The sequence below is a fragment of the Lytechinus pictus genome, unplaced genomic scaffold (genome assembly GCF_037042905.1).
Source record: "Lytechinus pictus isolate F3 Inbred unplaced genomic scaffold, Lp3.0 scaffold_20, whole genome shotgun sequence".
Classification (NCBI taxonomy): Eukaryota; Metazoa; Echinodermata; class Echinoidea; order Temnopleuroida; family Toxopneustidae; genus Lytechinus; species Lytechinus pictus.
Genome location: NW_026974141.1, coordinates 2,996,547 through 3,021,475, shown reverse-complemented (window position 1 = coordinate 3,021,475; position 24,929 = coordinate 2,996,547). Strand labels below are relative to the sequence as shown.

Genomic DNA, 24,929 nt, shown 5'->3' with positions numbered 1-24,929 from the left:
GGGTACAACACCTCACTGAATATGTCATCGGAGGGAATTTGTGTTACTACTGCCATGTGTGAACGGCACCATGTAGCCGACGCTTGCTGCTGAGCTCTGTTCAACCATATCTGAACAAACCCCTTTAATATCTATCACTTTTTAGACCAAGCCCACTTTAAAATCGTTTATTTGAATTATCAGAGGAAATAAAAATGAGCATACTTCTGAAAATTTCATCAAATCGGATGTCAAATGAAAAAAAGTGTGAACACTTTAAAGCTTCTCTTATTTTGACAATGTTTTTATTTTTTCAGAACACTGGTTTTGTGCAAGTTAGTGAGGGAACCAATAACGTGATACACTCAACACTTTTCTTTCTTTTTTTGTTAAAAATAAATAGAATATTCATAGCTCGTGTTTTGAAAACAGGTAGACTCTTACTTGAAAATATGGAATCGCCAGAAATATAACTTAATATGGGTCAATAAAAAGATATGATCTAATCACCCCCCACAAAAAAATTTTAAAAAAATAAAATAAAATAAAAATTTAATAAAATTCAAAGGAAATACTGAGTGCATGAATGTCATCACTTCCCATATTTGCATGTTACTGTTAGTAAAAATAAGAGAAACTTAAAAGTGTCATGATTTAGTGAGTGTCATAATTTAGTGAGTGTCATAATAAAGTATGCATTAAGCACTATAAAGCCAGTATTATTATCATCATTATTGTAATTTTGTCAATTTAGATCGGACTTTTTGATGAAATATTCAGCATCATGCTTTTTTGAATTTCCACTATTTATTCAACTTGTTGTTCGGGCGGACTTGGCCTATGACTCCTAACATTCAAAGATATATCAAAAGAGGATAAATAAAACAAATATGTTTTAAAGACGAATCCTAATCAATTTTACTTCCTATAAAAAGACAATGCCTCAATCAGAATAATACTGTCGACAGTAGATTATCACTTATTAGGCACTTTGCATAAGGACTAAAAAGACAGATACTTTTTGGTAAAATTTCATCGCTAATAATTACAATTATCAGGATATGAAACAGACATATAGAAAATAGAAAAAGAAACCACAATTATTTGTGCTAATAAATACATTTCATTTCTATAAAATCAATCGTTACGTGCTTTGATTTAAGAAAGAGCTATTACGAATGCTTGTAAATTTGCTTCAAATTTGCCTTAAAACTGACAGGAATCCTGATTAATCTCGAAACTCTCCAGGGCGTGTCAAGAAAAATTTCTTGAATTTTGGTTAGACGAGTATTACAAGGGGGGGTGTTGTATTCTGGGTTACTTTTTGAGATTACCAGCCAAAATGATGACCTTTTCAGGGGAAAATACAGTGGATTGGGGCAAAATGAAAATGCTCAAAAAGCCCTGGAAAATGATAAAAATAGCCCTAGCAAATTCCCGAGTCAGGGATCTGTGTCTGGTTGATTATTTCTAGATGTTGATGTTTGTTTTTTTCAATAAAATGCTGCTTTTTACCACACTTTCTCAATTATCTTTGTCCATCTTAAAAAATAGCCTACTTCCTCATGAAGTAAGTTATGAAAATACACAATAACCCCTTTAATGAAAATAACCCCTTTGTGTCACAGACACAACCTTATGTAACTTAGATGCTGAATACATGTATGGACTTTGAGCAATTTAGTCCTAGTCTTTTCAATCACAACCAACTTTTCACCTAATATGTGTATTGTAGACATCAAGTGATTTCAAAAATAAATTTATGTTGTCTAAGTTGAACACTGGGCCCCGTCTTACAGTTATGATTGATCCAATCAATCGTAACTCTATGGAAATCCATCCATGTCATAATTTTTTCTACAGGAAATTTGCAAAATGTCCTTTGTAAACAAAGGAGAACACACCAAATTGTCAAGAAATCAATGAATTTATGGATAGACATCTATATCCAGAATTTTTTTTGAACAAACATGCATTTTATATGTTGACTTTCCATAGTTGCGATTGATCGGATCAATTGCAACTCTTTGTAAGACGGGACCCTGAACACTGGTTTTGGTGCTTGAGCAAAATAAAACACCAGTCAGAACACCCAACTTGATGCAAAGTTTGTGTTGGGACTGACACCATTCAGTGTTATTATGCAATCATGGGGGGTGTTGCATGAAAATATCTCGCAATCAATTGCAAGCATGTATTGCCATTCTACAATTGATAGATAAATTTTAGCTGTAGCAAATCAGGGCCCCGTCTTACAAAGATTTACGATTGATGATGATCCGATCAATCTCATATGGAAATCCACGTCATCATTTTTTCTTCAGGAAATTTGCTCGATGTCCTTTGAAAACAAAGAGAAGCATACTGAATTGTCAAGAAAAAACAGTGAATGTATGAACATTTCTAGAAAATATTTTGAACAAACATGTCTTCTAGATGTTGATGTTGCTGGCTTTCCACAGTTGCGATTGATTGGATCAATCGCAACTCTTTGTAGGACGGGCCCCAGATTCCACTCCTTGTGGCAAGAAGCAAATTAGCAATCAAACGCAAATTTACAATTAACTCCAAGACATGACTGATTTGGGGATTTCTTGCAACACCCCACTAGTAAACATCATGTTTTGTGAAACAAGGGCCAGCTGGTATTCATGATCAGCACATTGTGAATCATCTCTAAAAGAACAACCAGAGGAACAAAGAATACAGTGCTTAGTTTACGCTACTGTCACAAATACCTGAACGATCATCTTACAATCAATTTTTATGCATAGCAATACACTGCAATAAATTGGTCTGAAACCGTTCGGATGGTCTTCGTAAAGGCATTGTGACAGTAGAATTACATGTTTTAAGGCTCAACATTATCATATATGCCCTTGCATTGATGAACCATCTCTTGATTCACATTCCATCAAAATTTTGAATAATATAAATAAAAACCACCACTAAGTTTTGAAGAGTTCACAATTCAGTGTAGTAGACGTTCATCTCCAACATGCGAACTTGAATACTCTTGTGCGTCAGTGGTCATTGGGGAAATGATGACATGAGCCCTGTCCTAACCGAAGAGGGGTTGGTTGTAGAAGGGCATAAAAGGCCTCGATGGCTATTTGGATGATAGCTTAATAGGATGCTGTGATGTAGAAGTAGAAGGGCACTAACAGGGGTATAGGGTGATTTTGAAAACTTGATTTGACAGCGAAAAGGCCTGATTCTTCACAGGTGTCACCGGATGGACTGAGAACTTGAGTCTGACTGCGCAAAGGTGTGTCTGTATAGAGGGGTATGCTTCATGGAGTGTCGCAGAGAAACAAAGATGTCTCCAGAACTTGGATCGGACAGTGCAAAGGGGCGTCTGTGAAGCGCTTGAAGATATAAGTTGGCAATGGGTGTCGCAAAGAAATGAAGCCTTTAGAATTAGCTATGTCAGTATGCCTTCGAGGAGGAAGTCGAGCTGTCGTAGAGTGAACTCTTTGAACGTTTCATCTGACGTTTGAATCCATCACTCTCTGGGTGCGAACACAGCAGCCTGGAGGGAACGGTGCCAAAATGTTACTGCTTGGACGTTTAGTTCGGCATTTAATTCCTTCTCATGAGCTGTCCAGAGGTGCATGTCATGAAACAAATGGTCAGTGACTATTGTTACAAGCTACTGAAATCCTTCCATCTGATTGGCTAAGAGCAAATTCATCCATGAATCACTTAAAGTAGGGTTGAAAGAACCATGCAGAGGTCACTCCCATTTGACGTTTACAATGACGTTTCCTTACAAATGAACGTTATTGAAATTCCATGACACCTTGCTTGTAGCTCTTGCATTGCCCATAATCCATATAAATCTTGACAAGAAACGATACAAAATCTTTGAGATCACATCTCTCCCCAGCAGCGATAAAAAACGTTGAAAAGACGATTAAAAAATACGAGAAGAGAACGATCAAAGAATTGGCAGTTCTTTGCACACAGGTGGGAAACGTAAGTAAAAAGCTATAGTCTTCTCCCAAGTCTTTATGCGATAAAAAATGTGCTAGTCTTTGACAAGTCTGTAAATGTGATGCTGTGGACCATGTTCACTAGTACACACTTCAAAGACAAAGGCAATGCATAGTAACGTCTCATGCGTGTCTCTGTTCGTGACAACCTGTAAAGGGATGAAGAGAAAGAGAATATATTTTCATTTTCATGGCAGACAATACCGCAACTCAAAGATGAAACAGATATCCCTGTTAAGAAATCTCACTTATCTTTTAAAACATCAGCTTAACCCTAAAATGGCCGGGGGGGGGGGGGGTTGAATCAACCCCCCCCCTCAACATTTTCTGCGATCATTTCGCCGTGCAAAATTTTTTGACCGCGCCACTCGCAGAGTTTATACTTTTAAGTCTCGCGCATCTTTTGAGACAAAATTTACGACGCCCGGGTACGCGGTTTCGAAATTACGCAACATTTTGTAAGTGCATGTCAGACCAAAAATTGTTCCAAAACGTGATTTTGTGTACAAAGTCAATGCAAATTGAGTTTTCTCATCTTATTCATAAAGATATGATTATTTTTACTTTAAACAGCTGAAAGCAATTGATTTTAGCATAATTATACTTCAAAAAGGTTGTGCAATAAATCTGGTGAAAAAAACAAAGAAAAACAAATGGTTGAAAAACAAAGAAATACATAAGAAATTCATAAAACAATAAAATACATAAGAAATTGATTTCCAAACCGAATTTTTTTTCAATTGCCATTGTTAAGAATGCTACAAAGAATATTTTTACAAAAAATTAGCATTCTAGGAGCTTTATTTAGTGAATTAGAGCAAAAAGTATGATTTATGCATAAATTAGCATAATTAATTCATATAAAATAAAATCTCATTATTTTGGAAAATTTTACCATACAGCCTTGTAGATTACATCGCACACTACCAGCGTGCAAATTTTTGCGGCGCTCACGCGATCGGCGGCCGAGATCTCAGGGGGGGGTTGAATCAACCCCCCCCCCCCCCCCCCGGCCACAGAACAGCCAAAAAAGCCTGGCCTAGTTAGGGTTAATAACAACAGCTTAAGTAAAATATATAGCTGTCGATCCACAATCTTCATACAAAAAATTTGATGTAACATGTATACTTATCAGTGACACAGGACAATGCTAATATATTCAAATCATTACAACTATCAGAAAATCCTTTTGACGTGAGTATTAGGCCTTGGTATGTTGAGTTTAAGGTTAATTTTTTTTACATGAATATTTTATCAAGGTTGACTGTTAAAAATATAGTGAGGTATAATGAGGATTAAGGAAGGATTAGTGGGTGCGTCGTGGTCTAGTGGTTTTGACTCTCGCCTTTCGAACAGAGGATCGTGGGTTCGAATCCCAGCCGTGGCGTGTTTTCCTTCAGCAATAAATTTATACACACTGTGCTGCACTCAACCCAGGTGAGGTAAATGGGTACCGACAGGAAATAATTCCTCAAAAAGCTGTGTGCACCTGAATCGGTAGCCTAGCTTAGCCGGGTAATACTAATAGCAGGGCCCGCTGGGAGAACACTTTTCGGAACTGAAGGGGGGGGGGGGGGCTATTGGATACATAAAAATTCACAAAAATCAAACCACCATGAAACTTTCACCTATAACAATTATTATTATTGAATAAGAATATTTAATTTGGCAAACAACAATAATTAATACCCTTTATTTTTCATTTATAACCTTTAAACCAGAATAAGAAACAGTTTCTTACTTGTAGTATTGTGAAATTCTCGAGTACACTATTCATCATGTACTTTTCGGGGAGATGTTTGAGTTTGTGGATGAAGTTGATCATGTATTCACACATCGGCGACCGCGAAATCTCGTAGATGAAGTGACCGTTCTCGTACCTCCCGTACTCCGTCTGAAAGGTCAAAAGGTCAGAAAAGAGCTTTGGTCAAGGGAAAGCACAGGCAGACTTTGAACCCAACCCCAAATCTCCCGCACATTCTTAAAAAAAAGTTTTGTTCATCTATTAACAATCATCATACTTACATTGCTAGTTATTATTATTATCAGTACTATCATCACCAGGGATATTTAATTTCAGAGAAAGTTTCCATAAACCCTCAACTGCGTTTTTCAACAATCCCGTATCAAGGAAAAACAGCGCTGGGACTAGCCCACAGAAATTGAGCCCCATTACATTCTAAAAAAGTTTTGTTCATCTATTAACAATCATCATACATACATTGCTAGTTATTATTATTATCAGTACTATCATCACCAGGGATATTTAATTTCAGAGAAAGTTTCCATAAACCCTCAACTGCGTTTTTCAACAATCCCGTATCAAGGAAAAACAGCGCTGGGACTAGCACAGAAATTGAGCCCCATTACAACATGAATATGACAAATGGGCAAGTGCCGACACTGCACCCTCTTCACACATTTAATGCCAGGGCAAGCTTAAATCGCTAAAATCATGTTCCTTTTAACTTCTGAAGCTGAAGATCTGAACTAACTTTTAGCCTTTTCTTGCCCCCCCCCTCCACCTGAAAATTGTTGATGGGGCACTTGATGCCCCTAGCCCCTCTTTGATGTGCCCCTGTATTCAGAGCATGCATACGTCTGACTGTGCCTTACCTCCACTTTTTCTACGACTTGTTTGCCAAATGAGCAGACTTTGGTTGAGCAGGTGATTGTCATCTTTTCTTCACTTTCGTAACTGCAGGGACAAAAAAAAAAGAAACATGAGATAAATATGATAATGATGTTGAAATTTGATTAATCGAGACAATGACAGCGTTTCATAAAAGGCCCTTTCAGACATTTTATCCAACAATTACCAGAGTAAGAGTCCTCTTCACCCAATCAAAATCAAAGCAATTTGTCTGATATGACAACTTGATAGACAAAAAATAACAATGAAATGCTCCCCTGGGGAGTACATTATGAAATAATTTTTTGGATGTTTTATCTAACAAAGTTTGTTTTTATCTAAAAGTGTTCATAGTAACAGTTTAGCCAATTAAAACTAAAGAAAACTGAGGGTTATTTTTAGTCTCTATACTCACTGTGAAGTAACAATATTTTCTAAAATGAACATTGAAATTCATGCAAATAAAAATTGAGCAATTTCTGATGACTTCATTTTTTTTTCCATTTTCACTACAGAATTACAGAAGTTCTTTATAATAGAAAGTTGATCCAGGATGTACTTACTGGCTCGTCACACCATAGAAGACATCTGTTTCATCTGACATATTCGTATTGAGGTCCGCCTACAAATGAGAAAACAAAATACAAATTTTCAGTCTAGAAATGGTATCTATTGAAATATGAAATAGCTGGTATACAATATCTTCTTTTCTTGGGGAAGATGGGGTGGATTTGTTAAGGATTTGGGGGAGAGGGGGCAGGGGGAGGGGTAGTCACCCAGAAATTTGAGGAAACCTTTGTTTTATTGATAAGTTTCCTTTTCTTTGCTTTTGTTGTATATTTCAGTTGTGTATGAATCATTTATACATTTTTTTTATCTTAGGGGATGGTGGTGGGTTTGTTTAGGGTTTGGGGAAGGGGCACTTACCCAGAATTTGACGAGGAAGAAAGCTTCTGACGGCCCCTTCTCATAGAGATCTTTGAGGCCGCCTTTCTTCTCTGGAAACTTGTCGTATATTTGCCTTACATCGACCGCCTGTACCACGATTGGGGACACAAAAAGGATGAGAAATAGAAAATTGATTATTTCTTTTAAATTCTATAATCTATTACATGTTTTAGATGGAATCTATCTTCGCCTATAATTGAAATCAATAGTTTTATCTCTGCTGTAAGAATAAAAATGAGTGCATGTCAATTGAATAAAATGATTTTTGTTTCCATAAGTCAATTTCAGTAAAATGGAGAGATTATTTACATCTATCAATGAAAACACTGAATATTTGACATATCATAAATAAAGGAAAAGAGATCATAACAAGATTAGCCCTTCAGTTTGATATAGATTTTGCAAAATGATACAAAAATTTATAATACTGAAACTTTGAATGTCACCTTATCTTATTTAATGCAAGTTTCTTTAATTATTCTTTACTTTCCTTTTCTTTTTTTTTTGGGGGGGGAGGGGGGCTTGACTTGGCTGGAATTTATTCTAGTTAATGGTATACATTTTCCTTTTTCTCTCATATGACAGTAGCTGGTAACTTGACATTGATAGCAAGGATTAATGAAACCGGATCCATGAACTTACCTCTAAGAGAGGATCGTAGAAGCTGACGTTTGGACCAAGATGAACAAAAAAATGTTTGTTATACTGTAAGAAAAAAAAAAACATGAGAGAGAAAACATTTAATTGAATTGGAGAGGCAAATACAAGTGTGATATTTACAATTCTTTTCATGTTTTTGAGGGGGAATATGAATTCCCTCTCAAAAATATGAAAAGAATGTGAAAGCTATTGCACATTAGTATGTTAAAATTGTCTTAATGCAGCAGGCCATGATTTGAAAATTAAATTGGTGTTGAAGATGGAATGAATTGAAAACTGACCCGATCAGGTTCTCTTGTTCTTTGAATGAAGGCTTGGAACTCAATTCAACAATCACTCTGGGATAGTTTTTTTTTCTACAATTTTATTTCACATCAACATACTAGTTAAAACTGTAATAATATGAAAAAGCAATAGTCCCAGATTTGATGTTTCAATTGTTTTGAAGATGGTTTGAATGGAGAACTTATACTGTCGGGTTCTATCGTTCTGCCAAAAAAGGACTGGAACTCGATCAACAATCATAACTTTTGAGATTCTTCCCAAATTCTATCGCACGTTAGCATGTTGGTTTAAATTATCTTAACATTGACTCAATTTGATATTTTAATTAGTTTTGAAGTACTAACGCTGTCTGGTTCTCTCGTTCTTTCGATGAAGGCCTGGAACTCAACGAGCCGTAACTTCCTCATACCGATCGACCTCCCTTCCCATGCCGGCGTGACCGAGGCGTACTCACTGACCGTCGTCGCCGTTGGTGGGTAAGGCTGGGCTGATGTGAATGGTTTGATGCTGTGAGGGGGAAAGAAGGGGAGAGAGGAAGGGAGAGACAGAGAGAGGGGAAAAGAGAGAGAGGGTGAGAGGGGGATGGAGAGGAAAAGGAAGAGAGGATGAGAGAATGGTTGGTAGAGTTGGGACAGGGCAGAGGAGAGGGAGAGAGAAAAAAAAAGGGAGAGAGCAAAAAAGAGGGAGAAAAAGAGAGGGGGGTCGAGGGAGAGATAAATCAAAAAGAAAAAGAGAAAATGATATCAATTGATAGCCTTTACATCTCTATTGCCACAACTACATAAGTAGGAAACAAGAAACATAGTTAGATGGGGGCTAGAGGCAATTTGTCTAAATAACGTCATAAGAGCCCTAAAAATACAAATTAGTTTGATCCCCTCACTTTTGAGGACACCTTTTTTCTGTCAATTATTTTTTTGTGTTGATGCTAAATGTTTAAATGTAATTACACTACTAACCTAATATTTCTCTTTGTTTTAACATCTTGAGCGAAACTTATAAAAGTAATGATCTCCCCCAATCAACAAATTGCTTTATAAAATCTAATTAAAATGATCAGAAGGAAAAGTTATACCTTTATCAATATAGTATTTCCCCTGATTACAACTACAATGCAAAAGTCTTGTTTAATTTTGTTCAGTCCCATGTATACTTACTCATGTGATGGCCCCGCTTGTGTTAGCCCGGGCTGCCATAATTGCTGTATGAAATATATAAGATGAAAAAACATATTTGAAACTTACAACTCAAACACAAACAATAAGAAAAATAAAACAGTTTAGACAGATACATGTATACATATATCTCTCCCCCCCCCCCAGGTTGGGTGCTAGTGGCTTTTTCAATACCAGCTAATCATGAAGTGATTATAAAAATGCTATCTCAAATTTACCTTAACATTGGGAAAAGAGCAAAAGCCAATATTTTATTGTAGAGAAATTTTTGTGAACTGTTGTACATTGAATGCTACTTTCTTTTGATACACCTACAGCATGATGGATTTATTTATTCATCCTTTTTTTAATTTTTAATTTGTATACTTCTACATGTACCCTAAACCTCTTCACACTTGTAAACATTTCACAAAAGTTGTTACTAAAAAGCAATAATATGCAGACATTCCTTCCCAAAGCAACTATCTGACATAGATACACCAATGAATCACTTCAAATTCCTGCGTTCAACCATCACTTATTCCCTTTTGATAAACCAAACACCTAATTCTTCATTCTCATTTCGATAATAAAATCAGACATACACCGGGGGCCATAAGCATCCATCAACATCGAAAGAATCGCCAGAATGTGTGAAGACGAAATCAACACCTAAACAGGAATCTGTTTCCAATTTGCCCAGTTTCCTTCACACCTGCGCTCTGAGATGCAATAATAGCATCGTCTAAAATATCAACAAAAAAGTCGGAGGCGCGTCCTCCCTTAACCCCGACACTACCATGATCCCATCTACCCCAGTGAAGCCGATCAGGGTGCAGTTGTGGAAGGGTTAACGCGCCAACGGCAAGTTTCAAGGTCTGCAGGAAGATGGCTACCTTGAAGGAGATAGGCAACGTCGTCGGCCGTGACTCATGGCCGGGACCCTCCGAGGATTACAAGGGGTACGTGGAGGCGCCCCCTCTGGCGATCCGTCTGGTCTCTTAATCCTAGCGAGCCCAGGGTGCCGCCATAGGAGACCCCCATCGCACCTGCCGTCTCCGCCGGTCCCGAGGATACAACGTTCCTCCTGCAAGAAGTGCGACCCCGATGGTACCCCACAGGGAGTCTACCAGAAATGTCTGCGTTTAGAATCCTGGGCCCGGTTACACAAATCTTAATGACTGATCATCCAATCGATTTTCATGTTTGATTGCACATTGTGGTCAATGCAATCGGTTGTAAAATTTTGTTCTGCAATCGATTGCTAGCCTTTGTGTCATGGGGTTACCGGGAGGTGTGGGTTTCTTTATACGATTCCTCTCCAAAGTGTGATGTGAGGAAAGGAGACGGGGTTCAGGACATAAACGGCATGTTGCAAACAGAGGTTGGAAAAGTGCAAGTTATTCCGAGGCTTCTTGGCAGAGTTGCACTTTCTGTTATTTGACGTTTGATCATGATGCAGTAAAGATGGGTTGGCATGCAAAAATGCTTGTTAGTCTACCACATTGCACCCTCCCTAAAAACGATGCAGATAAGCTCGATAATAGAGTAATAGCCCCCAAATAATATTTTTTTCCCATGATCCCACCCGAACCTCCCTTCAAACATCTATCTTCCTCCTAAACAAAAAAAAGTTAGTTAAAAAGAAATTTTGGGGGGTATGCAAAAGTACTTTGCCAATTTCTTCTAACTCCCTCTCTAAAAAAGACATAGATTGGATAAACAACGATAGTAGAAATAGCCCCCATATAAATTCCCTTTTTTTTTCAGACCCACATCCCCCAACCTTGTTCATGTTTATGTTTATAGTTATAGCAAGCATGTCCCAATGCATGTAATTCAAATCAAAGTTAACTTAAAGTCACAATGCTTTAAATCACAGAGGATGGAATTGGAAAACATGCTCCATTCCACTGAAAAGAAGATTTAGATTGAATGCGAGTAAAGCCGGAAAAATAGCACAATAAAACATTGTGGTTTAAATCAAGTGTCCAGCAAAATCTGCATGCCATGGGAATTGTTATCAACGAGTTACAGCTTGCAAGCTGCCGTGGTAAGCAAATGAAATGCCATCAGTTGATTGGTCGAGAGCAAACTTCCCATGGACTTGCGAGATGTTTTCAATTTACATGATGCATAATGGGGGGAAAAAAAGTAGACAGAAACCATTTTTTTAAATGGTTGAGGCACTGTCGCCTTTCATAAGTATACTTAAAGAAAATGGAGATGCACCAAGATTCCACAAAATTTCATTTAATGCACAATTATTCATCATTATCATCAATACCTTTTCTAACTGATTATGTCCCTCTAACTCCCATCTCCTCAAAAACTGAAAAGAAAGCAATGTTTGAATAATATCAATCATGAACTGAAATGTTTTTTCATGTTAAAAGGGATGGTACGGGCTGAAAATATTTGTATCTAAGTAAATAGAGTAAAATTCACAGGGCAAAATGCTGAAAATTTCGAAATCGGATAACAAATAACGAAGTTATTGAATTTTGAAGTTTATCAATATTTTGTGAAAACAGTTATATGCACATCGTCATGAATATTCATTAGGTGGGCTGATGATGTCACATCCCCACTTTCCTTTTTCCCATACATGAAATCATAATTGTTTAATTTTTTCATAAATGTGTAAATGATGTGTCTCCATTATGATGAAGTTGCAGCAAGAAATAACTAATGCACTTAATCAGTTGTCAATCCAATTGTTTAGTTCTTGGTAGAAAAATTTAGAATAAACCTAATATCATAATAAAATACAAAAGGACAAGTGTGGATATGACATCATCAGCCCACCTAATGAATATTCATGAAGACATGCCTAGAACTGTTTCACCGGAATAATGCAAATTTTCAAAATTCAATAACTTCGTTATTTTACTTATTTGTTATCCAATTTTGATCAAATTTTCAGCATTTTGATCTGTGAATTTTACTCTATTTATTAAGATATAAAAAATATCTCCAGCCTGGACCATCCCTTTAAAAGGCAATCATTGCCAAATATTCATGCAAATTGCAATTCAGCATGCCAGATTATGTTCGATACACGTATTAACAACAAAGTCCATGTTCAAATTGCAATTCAAAACCTTCCTCGTATTAAAATGAGGTTGACAGAAATTTCTTAGCTACGGAAAGCAAGCAGTGTCATTATCGCTCACTGGTCTGTTTATCTTCAATTGTGTAAATGCCAACGAGGCAGCTTCTTTCACACAATAAGAATATACTCATTTCCTCCAATCTTGATAAAACAACCTTCGAACTACTTTTATCATCTACGCTCAATACGTTCCTTCTACCCCAAGTCTATAAACACACAGAGATGTGTGTTTGAGATGATAGCAACTCTTACATTATTCACGTTTCATCACCTCCCTACATTAAAACTTCGACAAGGCCGGACGTAAAATTCGCAAAGGAATTCCATCCAATCTCATATCATCTTCATAAACTAGGGCAAAACCAAAAAAAAAAAAAAAAAAATGGTAACCGATGACAAGAGCATAGACAAGACTCGGATAAGAGTAAAAGTCTTAGACAGCATAGGGATTTTAATCGATGCAGACACTTTTGTTAAATCTAGAGCAAGACAATATAGAAAAAGAAGAAAGGGAAAGTCCCCAACAGTTTAATTTGACACAATATCGAGCTCGAAAGAGCATGAAAAATGCATGAGAATGTGTGTCATCTGAAGGGGACCCATCTCCAGGTAGCACTTATGTTTATCCAGTTGGGCTTTCTTGTCCATTTATAAACCCAATAAATAGGATGATTTGCCCGAGTTTCAAAGAGCATTACCCCCCCCCCCACCACCATCACCACAGGTATTAGAGTATAATGTATTCTTGTATGCTTGCAACTTGATTTTCAACCAATGAAACGCAAGCTTTTAAGGACTTGCGATTGATGTTTTTAAAATTTCGTTATAAAGCAACTTATTCTGCAACAGGCCCATACCACAAGGCTTAGCAATCATCGTACATTTTATTTCACAACTGATAGCATTGACTTCCATGTACAATAAATCACAAGAAACAGCGTACGATTCATCGCTAACCTTTGCGTTACGGGCCCCAGATTTTGTTTAGAATACATACCGGCGTCCCCGGGTAAGGCGGTCTGAGCGGTGCTGCCCCCGGTAACCCTAACCCTCCCAGACCCATGGCCGCGGCTTTGTTCTGTAAGGCGGTGGCCGAGACGATTTGCGCCGACGACATCGCTGCCATGCTCTGTAAGGCCTTGTCTTTCGTTGCTTGGTCCTGCTGCAGTGGATAAACAAGGTACAAGAAGACAAATAGAAAAGGAAAAAAAAAAAGATTATACTAATGCCATTTTAAAAGCAAAAAAATCCAGATAGATAATATCTGTGCTAATCTATCATCGAAATCTGGTCTATATCAGTGGCGTCCGAACATTCAGGGCCCGTTTCATGAAGACTTCCATGGAATTCTTGATTGTGATTGGCTGCTGAGCACGGTTACCATGGTAGTTGCCATAGTTACCATAGTTTTTAAACTGGCCCCTGGTCGGGCAAATGTTTTTAGGTGTGAGCTTTTGTGTATTAACAATGGTTTGAAACTCTCCGACCCTTTGGCTGTACAGGAAGTTCTGGCGCCACTTGTCTACACATATTACTGGTCGCTATTTCAGGCAAACCTCATGCAAGCTTTCATGGGGTCATGAACCAATGATAGCCTATTGTTCCTAATACCTCAGCCATTTTTCCCCTACTGCGGCCATACGGCAAGTCGAAAATAGCTGTTTAATTCATTCTCATTCAAATCACCTATATGTAAGTGGTAGACAAAAAATGTTAAAATGGCTGTTTCGACTCGGCGTACGGCCGCCTTAGGGGAAATGTGGATGTTCCGGCACCACTTGTCTACACACAATACTAGCTGCTATTTCAGGCAAACCTCATGTAAACTTACATGGAGTCAAGAACTACAGTCCACTAACCAATATCACACGCCTTACCCTCCAGAGAACCTTACATGGATTAAGTCTGTGAATACTGAGTTTCAATTTCAAATTTCATTCCTGTTTGAAGTCAATATCAAAACGTTGCCCAACACCTCAAAGGAATTTGAAAGTTTGCAGATGCTATTTAATATTTAAATTTAAAAATCACCTTAATGGATTTCATCCCTGTATTAACAGATTTATTATTCTAGGATAGAATTAAATAAATATTAGGCAAAGCTGTAGAAAAATATTAGTATTTAAGCTCTGATGTCTTGTTTCCAAATATATAAGATTCCACAGATGAATAAACAAGCAATATTATAAATAATCTGCACAATACTTTGTTACGTTGAATAGCAGCCCTCCCCCCCCAAAAAAATATCAGTTGATTACCATTGCTTTCAGTACTTTAGCCCTGGGAGAACGTAATGCGAGATTATCTATGGGGCTCGAAAAATTTTCTTGAAGGTTTTGCAAGGAATGTGAAAAATTGCAAAGTCCAACATTCACATTTTAAACAGCAAAAGTGCACCAAACGTGCGCAAATCATTTGCAAATTTGCGATTATTTTCTTACTTTAAAACCAGTTTAAAAGTACTTAAGTGTCCCCAGATAACAATTTGAGAAGCTTCCATACCTTACGTGCAAGTTTTGCAGGAGTCCATTTTCGTTCACAAGTACTTTAAAAAAATTTAATTCAACTACTCACAAATGAAAAATAACTCTGACAAATGATTAACGTGCATTTGCCACATAAAATGTGAAAGTAGAACCTTATTTTTTTACATTTGCATCCTTTGCAAGACCTTCGCAAACTGTTAATGAGCCTCGCAAAAACCATTCTTTATAAGAAAAAAATCCTGATTTAAAGGGGGGGGGGGAGAATTCAAAATTCCACTTAAAGTTGCATAATTTTACTTTTTTGCCATTTCTTATCACTAGTTCTTTCAAAACCTTTCCTGACAAATGATTCAATTATAACAAGTTGAACGCCTCTGGCAGCCTCGCCTGCGTTACGCGATTTGATATACCAGCAGTGCTGACTTTATGGGACTTTCTATGAACTAGATCTATAAACTTTTAAAGTTATGACAATTTCACAAATACCCCCAACATTATCAAAGTTCGTTGACCCTAAATGACCTTTGACCTTGGTCATGTGACCTGAAATCGCAAAGGATGTTCAGGGATACATAATTGCTCTTATGTCTAAGTTCCATCAACTAGATCCATAACATTTCAAAGTTATGACAATTCCACAACTACCCCCAACATGGTCAAAGTTCGTTGACCCTAAGTGACCTTTGAACTTGGTCATGTGACCTGAAACTTAGGCGGGATCTTTAATGATACACTATCACCCATATGTCCAAGTTTCATGAACTATGTCCATACACTTTTGAAGTTATGACGACATTTCAAAAACTTAACCTTGGTTAAGATTTCGATATTGATTCCCCCAACATGGTCTACAAGTTCATTGATCCTAAATGACCTTTGACCTTGGTCATGTGACCTGAAACTCAAGCAGGATCTTCAGTAATACTTGATTAGCCTTATGTCCAAGTTTTATGAACTAGGTCCATATACTTTCTAAGTTATGATGACATTTCAAAAACTTAACCTTGGTTATGATTTCAATGCTGACGATGCCGCCGCCGCCGCCATCGCCATCGCCGCCGCCGTCGGAAAAGCGGCGCCTATAGTCTCGCTCTGCTATGCAGGCGAGACAAAAATGGAAACAGGAAGCCAAATTTAGAGCCAGTATATGAGGGCCCTGTCTTACAAAGAGTTTCAATTGTTCCGATCAATCAACTATGGAAAGCCACCAACGTCAACATCTACATTTTTTTTCAAAATATTTTTTAAATATGATGTATATTTATCATACCTTCATCGTTCTCTTGAAGTTTCAGTGTGATTCTCTTTGTCTTCTAAGAGATTGTGCAAATTTCCTTTAGAAAAAAATTATGGTATGGGTGGATTTCCATACAGTTGAGATTGATTGGATCAATTGTAAATGTTTGTAAGACAGGGCCCAGAGCTACTTAAATCAGCACCAGTTCTAGACCTAAACTCCTCATAAGGTTTCTGGATTATCACCCATAATGCAATATTTGATATGACGCATGGGCGGAAATCCCAGGAAGGACAGGTGGACGCATCCCCCCTAACAAAAATAGTAGGGGGGACGCAATATCAAACGACCCCCCTACTATTTTTGGTATTTTATGGTGGAAAGAAATACATCGTTCAAAATCGAAATAAAACATGTATTTTTGATAAGATGACCTTTCTTTTTTGGGTGATAACCTAGTTTTTTTTTTTTTTTTTTTTGCTTGTCAAATTTATTTTTGTCGAAATGACCTTACATTTGGGGTGATAACCTTTTTTTTCCAGTCCCTGGTCCCCCTACCTTTGGTGAGAGATTTCCACCCTTGATATGAGGCCTCATGAATTTTACCAAATGGATAAGTAATTTATTTTTTTTTGCTTCGATTGCAACATAAGCATGTTTTTGTGGATCGCTCTTTGAGTATAAAGGTAAATTGTCAATTGGCTTACATATATCTGCTTTTCCTATGTGCCATTTGTTCTTATTTCCATTTCAGCCCATTTACCATTTTGTCAAATATCCACTTAGACTATACCTGTTTGGTCTCACCATTGAGAAACTAACACTACTCGATCAATATCGTTTTATAGACGAAAACTGTTCATGATAAATTTTCATTTGACAAAAGTTTTTAAAAAAAGGTAGCAAATGAATATTAGACCAACTGGTCATCAGACTAAGGGTGTGTTCAATATCAGTTTCCAAGTCTGAACGGCAACATGAATCATGATTGAAAACGTGATTACAAAACACAGATAAAATGAAGGGTGTGTTCAATGTCCTCCATTCCCGGTCGTAAAAGTAAAAGTCTTTCAAATCATGATTCGGGGGGGGAATTTAAACGTCGAAAAAGATGCATTTGTAAGCGCGATCAGCTGAGATTTTACCATTTTCAGCATCGCAAATGCGACATTGAACAAGCAGGTGCCAGAATTGACCTTTCTTGTGATGGGTGAAACTGCGCAGCTTGAAGATGCGCTAATTAAAACAGAAAATTTAATAACAATCAACAAATAATCAACTTTATATTTTCAACACTGAACAGTGCACCGCTGATCGTGTTAGTGTTCTGTGTTTTGTAATTGAGTTTTCAATCATGATTCATGTTGCCGTCCAAACTTTAAAATCAACATTGAACACACTCTACATGACAAAGTAGACTAACTGCTTGTAGAAAAAGTGAATAGCTCTCACTGGAGTATGCCCACCACCTAAACATAAGAATGGGGGTCTGCGTTCCTACCTGGTCGCCTACCTTAAACTGCTTTGTGATTTCCCGAGCAGTTCTCTTGGCCAGAACCTGAATATGACTCGAAACCTAACTCACAAGAAAGGAGAGAAAAAAACATGGAAAAGAAAAAAACAAAACGTTGTTGGAAGCGATGGTAGGATCCTCCCAACCAAAGCCAAACAGAGAGTGGGATGTGCATGTGTGAACAGACCTGTTCCTCTACAACCCTTACTTTGTAAAATATCAACGCATCTAAAACGTATGATTTTTTTTTCAGACATGCCTTCTCTTTTAAAATTTCTTGAAGGCTGCCATCCACAGTTCAAACTTAAAAGAGGGAGCCATTTTCCTTTAATTTAACTGTAAAATATCAATATCTAAAGAGTATGATTTTCTTCCTCAGAAATGCTTTCTCTTAAAAATCTTTAGTGCAACCTTCCATATAGATCAAAGAGGATGCCAGTTTACTTTATTTTCATTTTATGAAAGGAACACTTTGCCAGTATACAAGTTTTGCTTTGTTTCTCTTTTTGAAAAATGCAGGTACTATTTCATCACAGTGAACATGTGATTTTCTGAAACCTTTTAAAGAAAGGTTTCCTTTTTGCCTTTCCTGATCATCCTCTCAGTGATATCAAAACATTTTGAAGTAACAGACAAAAAGAAGACTGAAAACATCTTCAATAGCCTGAAGATTGAGCAATAATGTATCACTTAGAAGCAACAGATCATTGTAAAATGTGCCCAAATTGCAATGACTTGTTTGGGACAGTTCTGATCTAGATGCACATCCCTGTATTTGGCATTACCTGGGGGACCTCCATCACAGCCACTGCACGATATCCAAACACTAGACAGTGGTGTACAACCCCTTTCAGCTATACGCATCGCCTACAAATCACGAACCAGAAAGAGCCATTTTCCATGATTTAATTTCAGATGTTCACATAGCTAATGAGGGTGGTGGTTGTACACACACTACTTAGGGTCTTGCGGACGGAATATCTCGGCAGTGGGAACATACTCTCTGGTTTTGATAGCGTACCTTACAGAGTGCTTGGAGCTCCCTTGCTTTTCTTCTTGCTAACACCTGAATATGACTTGACACCTGTGTAAAATGGGAGGCAATGAGGACAGCACATTTGGAGTCTTGCACAATGAGATGTAACTTATACTAGAATTAGAAATATTGCTTCATTAAATCAATTTTTGAAGTTCTGTTCTCTGATCAAGTAGTTTGATGATCATATCAACAATGTCACTACTTATGAAAATCATAAAGAATGTACTCTTGCTTTTTTTTACACTTAAAGTATCATATATGGATAAATAAGTGATTAGATTTAGGATTTAATATTTACATCCTTGTATTCAGCCTGTTAAAAGGGAACTGGAACTCTCTTGTAAAAAGTTGAGAATTACCCCGAGATTCTGTATTTCAGGACAATTCTAACATATACTGTGAGTACTTGTTGCACAATAAGTTACCCTTGAAATGAAATCAATACCCCCCCCCCTTGTTTAAAAACATTTCTCTCCCTTTTTTCGGGGGGGGGGGTGGTTGTTTATCAAAAAATTAAAAAAAATCATACAAAAGTGTGTGTGGTGGTTACAATTTTGGGGGGTTTGTTAAAATTATTTGTTTACAATTTAATTATGTAGGCCCCCTATAAAAATTCCAGGATTCACCCCTGAGTATCCATATGCCCCCCCCCCCCCGATTCATCCTTTCCTGTTGCCCCTCCAGAAATAAACAAGAGGGCGAGTCAATAAACAATGACAAGCATTAAGTAGATGGATACATCACGATTATTGCAGTAAATAAACAAGAACAAACTAGATAAATTTCAGGAAAATGTGCATGGAAGCACATAATGAAACAAATTTCTCATCAGATAACGAGCTCCTCACTCCGTCCTCTTGGAAACATACATCACTAAAATTAGGCCATACCATCCTACTTCATTAATTATGCATATTTCTATCACTCAGAAGAGTTGTGAAAACACAGTCTTAATCAGAATAAAGTGCATTAAGTATATTGCTATAGCAATTTATGTAGAAGGGCATGAATAGACGACTTCATGGGCTCATTATTCATTCGTTTTATGCATTCTGAATCGACATATTTACTTTCATATTGGATTATTAAAGTGACAAGTTCCACACAATTTCCATAATTAAAGGACAAGTCCACCCCAACAAAAAGTTGATTTGAAAAAAGGAGAAAAATCTAACAAGCAAAACACTGAAAATTTCATCAAAATCGGATGTAAAATAAGAGAGTTATGACATTTTAAAGTTTCGCTTAATTTCACATAACAGTTATATGCACATCCTGGTCGGTATGCAAATTGGCAGACTGATGACGTCACCCACTCACTATTTATTTTGTATTTTATTATATGAAATATGAAATATGAAATATTCTAATTTTCTCCTCCTTGTCAAGTGAAACAAGTTTTATTTCTCCCTGAACATGTGGAATTAGTGTTATTTTAACAGTTTACGGTTAAGTTAAGTTGAACCTTATGGTCAAATCTGTAAAAATTGAAATATTTTTTTTTCAAACAATAAAAAACAAAAGAAATAGTGAGTGATGGACATCATCGACTCTCTCATTTGCATATCGCTGAGTTGTGCATTTAACTGTTTTGTGAAAAATAAGCGAAACTTAAAAATGTCATAACTTTCTTATTTTACATCCGATTTCGATGAAATTTGCAGCGTTATGTTTGTTTGATTTTCTCTATCGATTCAAATCAACAATTTTCTGGGGTGGACTTGACCTTTAAGATCTCAGTGGATCTCTTGCCCTTTTGCCGCACTGTATACCCTTTGGAGGGTTCGTGAATAAGTAACGCCCATTTTGATTGGCTGAGAGTCACAGCTAGCCATTTGAAAACATAATACAACCATCCCCATTGGCCAATACTTTGAACCTGACCAACCTAGTACCCCAAAACTTTATTTCAAAGTATTAAAGGTCAAGTCCACCTCAGAAAAATGTTAATTTGAATAGAGAAAAATCAATCTAGCATGATAACGCTGACAATTTCAACGAAATTGGATGTAAAATAAGAAAGTTATAACATTTTACAGTTTCACTTATTTTTGACAAAATAGTGATATGCACAACTTAGTGACATGCAAATGAGATAGCTGATGATGTCCCTCACTCACTATTTCTTTTGGGTTTTTTATTGATTGAATTCTACAATATTTCATTTTATACAGATTTGACAATAAGGACCAACTTGACTGCACCATATATAGTATTAAACAATACTAATTCCACATGATCAGGGAGGAATTAATCATTATTTCGCATAATAATGAGAACATTAGAATATTTCATACAAGAAAATAAAAAGAAATAGTGAGTGGATGATGTCATCAGTCTCATTTGCATACCAACCAGGAAGTGCATATAAATGTATTGTGAAATTAAGCAAAACTTTAAAATGTCAGAACTTTCTTATTTTACATCCGATTTTTATGAAATTTTCAGTGCTATGCTTGTTGGATTTTTCTCTTTTTATTCAAATCAACTTTTTGTTGAGGTGGACTTGTCCTTTAAGTATAGTATTTCTTTTTGAAATAATTATTCAACAATGATTGGCATCTACACTACAGTGCTGTTGCGTTAATATATTAAATTAAACAAAACAAAAAATACAACATACATTTACGCCACATGCCACAAATTCAACTAATCACTGGACAAACGTGCTATACACATCTTTTCCATCTACTTTGCACACATTTTTTCAAACAATCACAATATCCTTTCTTCATTTTTCCCATGGGTTTTTTGTTCCGTTGCAGTCAATATGCATTTTGGTAATCCATATTTTGAACTTTGACAAGTCAATTCAATAATTTTATTTTGTAACCAACTTTGTCACATTTTGTATCCAATTTTGCATCCAACTCCTTCAGATTCCCATATGTCAACAGAACAATTCCAATTTGCAATCAACTTCACAAATTGTCAAAAAAAGAGACCCTTTCTTGGGCGATACTTCTTAACCGGATCATCAATTGATTTCATTTCCATCAGATACAGTTTAAATCTTAATCAGAGTTTATCAGAAATGCACGCCCATTATATCAAAATGAGAAAATTTGGTGCATCTCATTATCCCATGTATTCAACTTAAAAACAACTTTGTGAAACTGCCCCCAGGATGAAAATGCACATTGAAAATTGAATGAAAAAGTGTGTAATGCAAAATAAAAACTAAACTAAACAAAAACAAAGCAAACATGAATTAAAAACATAAAACTAAGTGAATATGACAAATAAAAAGCTAATAAAACAGTGATGTACAAACTCAAATGTGCAAAACTCCAAACAATATTCCTCATGACGCAAGTGTTTCATACCATACGGAAAGAAAAGCACTTGCAGTGATAATGGTGTCTGGGCAGGTGCAAATTAAAAAAGAAAAATAACATCCACAACTAATAAGAACGCCAAGCACATGCAAACTCTGCTAACAAAACCAAAAAGTGACAAAATGCATCAAGAAAATGTGAGCAAAATCATATCAAAATCATAAGAATGATGAATAAATGCAACTGTACACAAATCAATAACAGTGAGCTTTTGTTTGAAGATGAAAAATGCACAATTTGACTAACAGTGAATTAGAGCCCAATGCAAAAATAGTCGCAAGTGCTATAAGATTGTTTTAATTAAATGCACTGTGTTGTCGCAGATTGAAGAATTTTCTCCACTCTGAATATCCAGGATCTAAAAGAAATCCCTAGCGGCTGTAAATAGTGTCTAACCGAATATTAGATTCAGACTTAGATCTTGTGGATTTGAATTTAAAGCTAAAAGATTTGAAATTCAAAAATAAATCCCTAGGAATCAAAATAAAATGTACAGCTCGTCATAATGCACAACCGCTTTGGATTTAAAATTCTAATTCAAATTCTTTGAAATTTAAGAACAAATCCTTCAGAACCGCTTTGGATTTAAAATTTTAAATCCTTGAAATCGTGAGTGTACACCAACATGCAAATAGTCATGCTTGGGTATATCAAATAGACAAATACTATAACTTTCTCTTAAATCCTAAAACAAAAGCTCACTAATATCTCATAGCGGACCAATCAACATCAAGAAAGGAATTTAAAAACATTGCGTAGCAAAAGGCTGAAAATAATGAATCGTAAATTGCGATGCGATACCAGGAAAATTATTCCCTGGGTGGCGTTTCATCAATATTTTCGTCCGACAAGTTGTCAGATCTGACAACTTTCCTGGATTCTGATTGGTTGAGAAGCACTGTTACTATAGTAACTGTCGGATAAAACAGGACTTGTCGGATAAAACGTTTGACAAGTCCTTTCATGAATAAATCGTCTCTTTTGCACTTGGTCTGTTGCATAATAGTTACTATTATAGTAAAACTTTGCTCTCCAATGGTAACTTCCATGGTAACAATGCCAAATAACCAATCAGAATAAAGGATTTCAGTCAAGTTACCATTGGATTACAATGTTACCATAATAGTAACTTTTATGCCACAGGGCCCTGAAGTATATTCTAATCTCTACTTCAAAGAAGGCATTTTCTTTTTATTTAAAGGTTAAGTCCACCCCAGAAGAATGTTGTTTTGAATAAATAAAAATAGCAGAACGCTGAAAATTTCATCAAAATCGGATGTAAAATAAGAAAGTTATGACGTTTTAAAGTTCCGCTTATTTTTCACAAAACAGTGATATATGCACAACTCAGTGACATGCAAATGAGACAGACGATGATGTCCCTCAACCACTATTTCTTTTGTTTTTTATTGTTTGAATTATACAATATTTCACTCTTTACAGATTTGACAATAAGGACCAACTTTGACTGAATCATATAGTATTAAACAATGCTAATTCCACATGTACAGGGGAAAATTAATCGTTATTTCACTTGGCAATGAGGAAAATTAGAATATTTCACATTTCATATAATAAAATACAAAAGAAATAGTGAGTGGATGACGTCATCAGTCTCCTCATTTGCATACCGACCAGGATGTGCATATAACTGTTTTGTGAAATTAAGCGAAACTTTAAAATGTGATAACTTTCTTATTTTACATCCCATTTTGATGAAAATTTCAGTGTTGTGCCTGTTGGATTTTTCTCTTTTTATTCAAATCAACTTTTTGTTGGGGTGGACTTGTCCTTTAATAAATATTCTTCCTTTGAGATCAGAGCCCTGTTTAAATAAAGCTTAGCAATCGATTGTAAAACAATTTGTTACGATTGATTACATTGACAACAATATACAATCAATCTTAGAAATCAATCATATGATCAGATACTTTTCTTTGTGTCAATGGAACCTGGAAATCAATGACATTCTTGAACAGTTCCTGGGTTCCCAGTTTTTCAAGAAAACAAAATTCCCTGATTTTTCCCTGATGAAGTTTAAAAATTTCCTGATAATTATTTAAACCCATTCCCAGTTTTGCATGTTTTGTAAGTTGTTGTACAGTGAATTACATGTACATGTATTTTCAGTATAAAAAAAATAGTGTAAAACTAATTAGTACCACCATAACCAGTCATTCAATGGATGTTGTTTTGATATGCAAAAAAATATATAACAGAGTCTGACTACCATGCTTTCGACTTTTGGGCTGATCAAAATTCCCTGAATTTTCCCTCATTTGAGGCATTTTTCCCTGATTTGAGGTATTTTTTAAAATCAAATTCCCTGACTGGAAAAAAGTAAAACAATTTTCCCTGATGGGCTGGGAACCCCGAGTTCGGTGTTTCTTATTTTTATTTTTATTTATTTTTCTTTTTTCCTCTCTCTCTATGAGGGTGATGCTGATTGGTCCCTTTTAATAGAAATTAATCATTACAAAATAATATCAAATTCAATTACGTGCATGTCATACATTCAGAAACGTGCAAAATAATGATCAGAACATAA

At 36.2% G+C, this 24,929-nt stretch overlaps 1 protein-coding gene across 1 annotated transcript in view; it reads right to left on the bottom strand.

The window, feature by feature from the left end:
* Positions 1–237: 237 nt before the first annotated feature.
* The window catches only part of LOC135157924 (transcriptional enhancer factor TEF-1-like), a 61,419-nt gene continuing 36,727 nt past the window's right edge, over positions 238–24,929 (bottom strand). The window contains exons 3-13 of the mRNA XM_064115123.1: positions 17,993–18,067; positions 13,766–13,930; positions 11,941–11,985; positions 9,657–9,700; positions 8,844–9,006; positions 8,197–8,259; positions 7,534–7,641; positions 7,170–7,228; positions 6,591–6,672; positions 5,716–5,868; positions 238–4,123 (exon numbers count right to left, since the gene is read on the bottom strand). Of these exons, the coding sequence (XP_063971193.1) occupies positions 4,010–4,123; positions 5,716–5,868; positions 6,591–6,672; positions 7,170–7,228; positions 7,534–7,641; positions 8,197–8,259; positions 8,844–9,006; positions 9,657–9,700; positions 11,941–11,985; positions 13,766–13,930; positions 17,993–18,067 (1,071 nt within the window). The 3' untranslated portion in view covers positions 238–4,009. The remainder of the gene's footprint in view (positions 4,124–5,715; positions 5,869–6,590; positions 6,673–7,169; positions 7,229–7,533; positions 7,642–8,196; positions 8,260–8,843; positions 9,007–9,656; positions 9,701–11,940; positions 11,986–13,765; positions 13,931–17,992; positions 18,068–24,929) is intronic.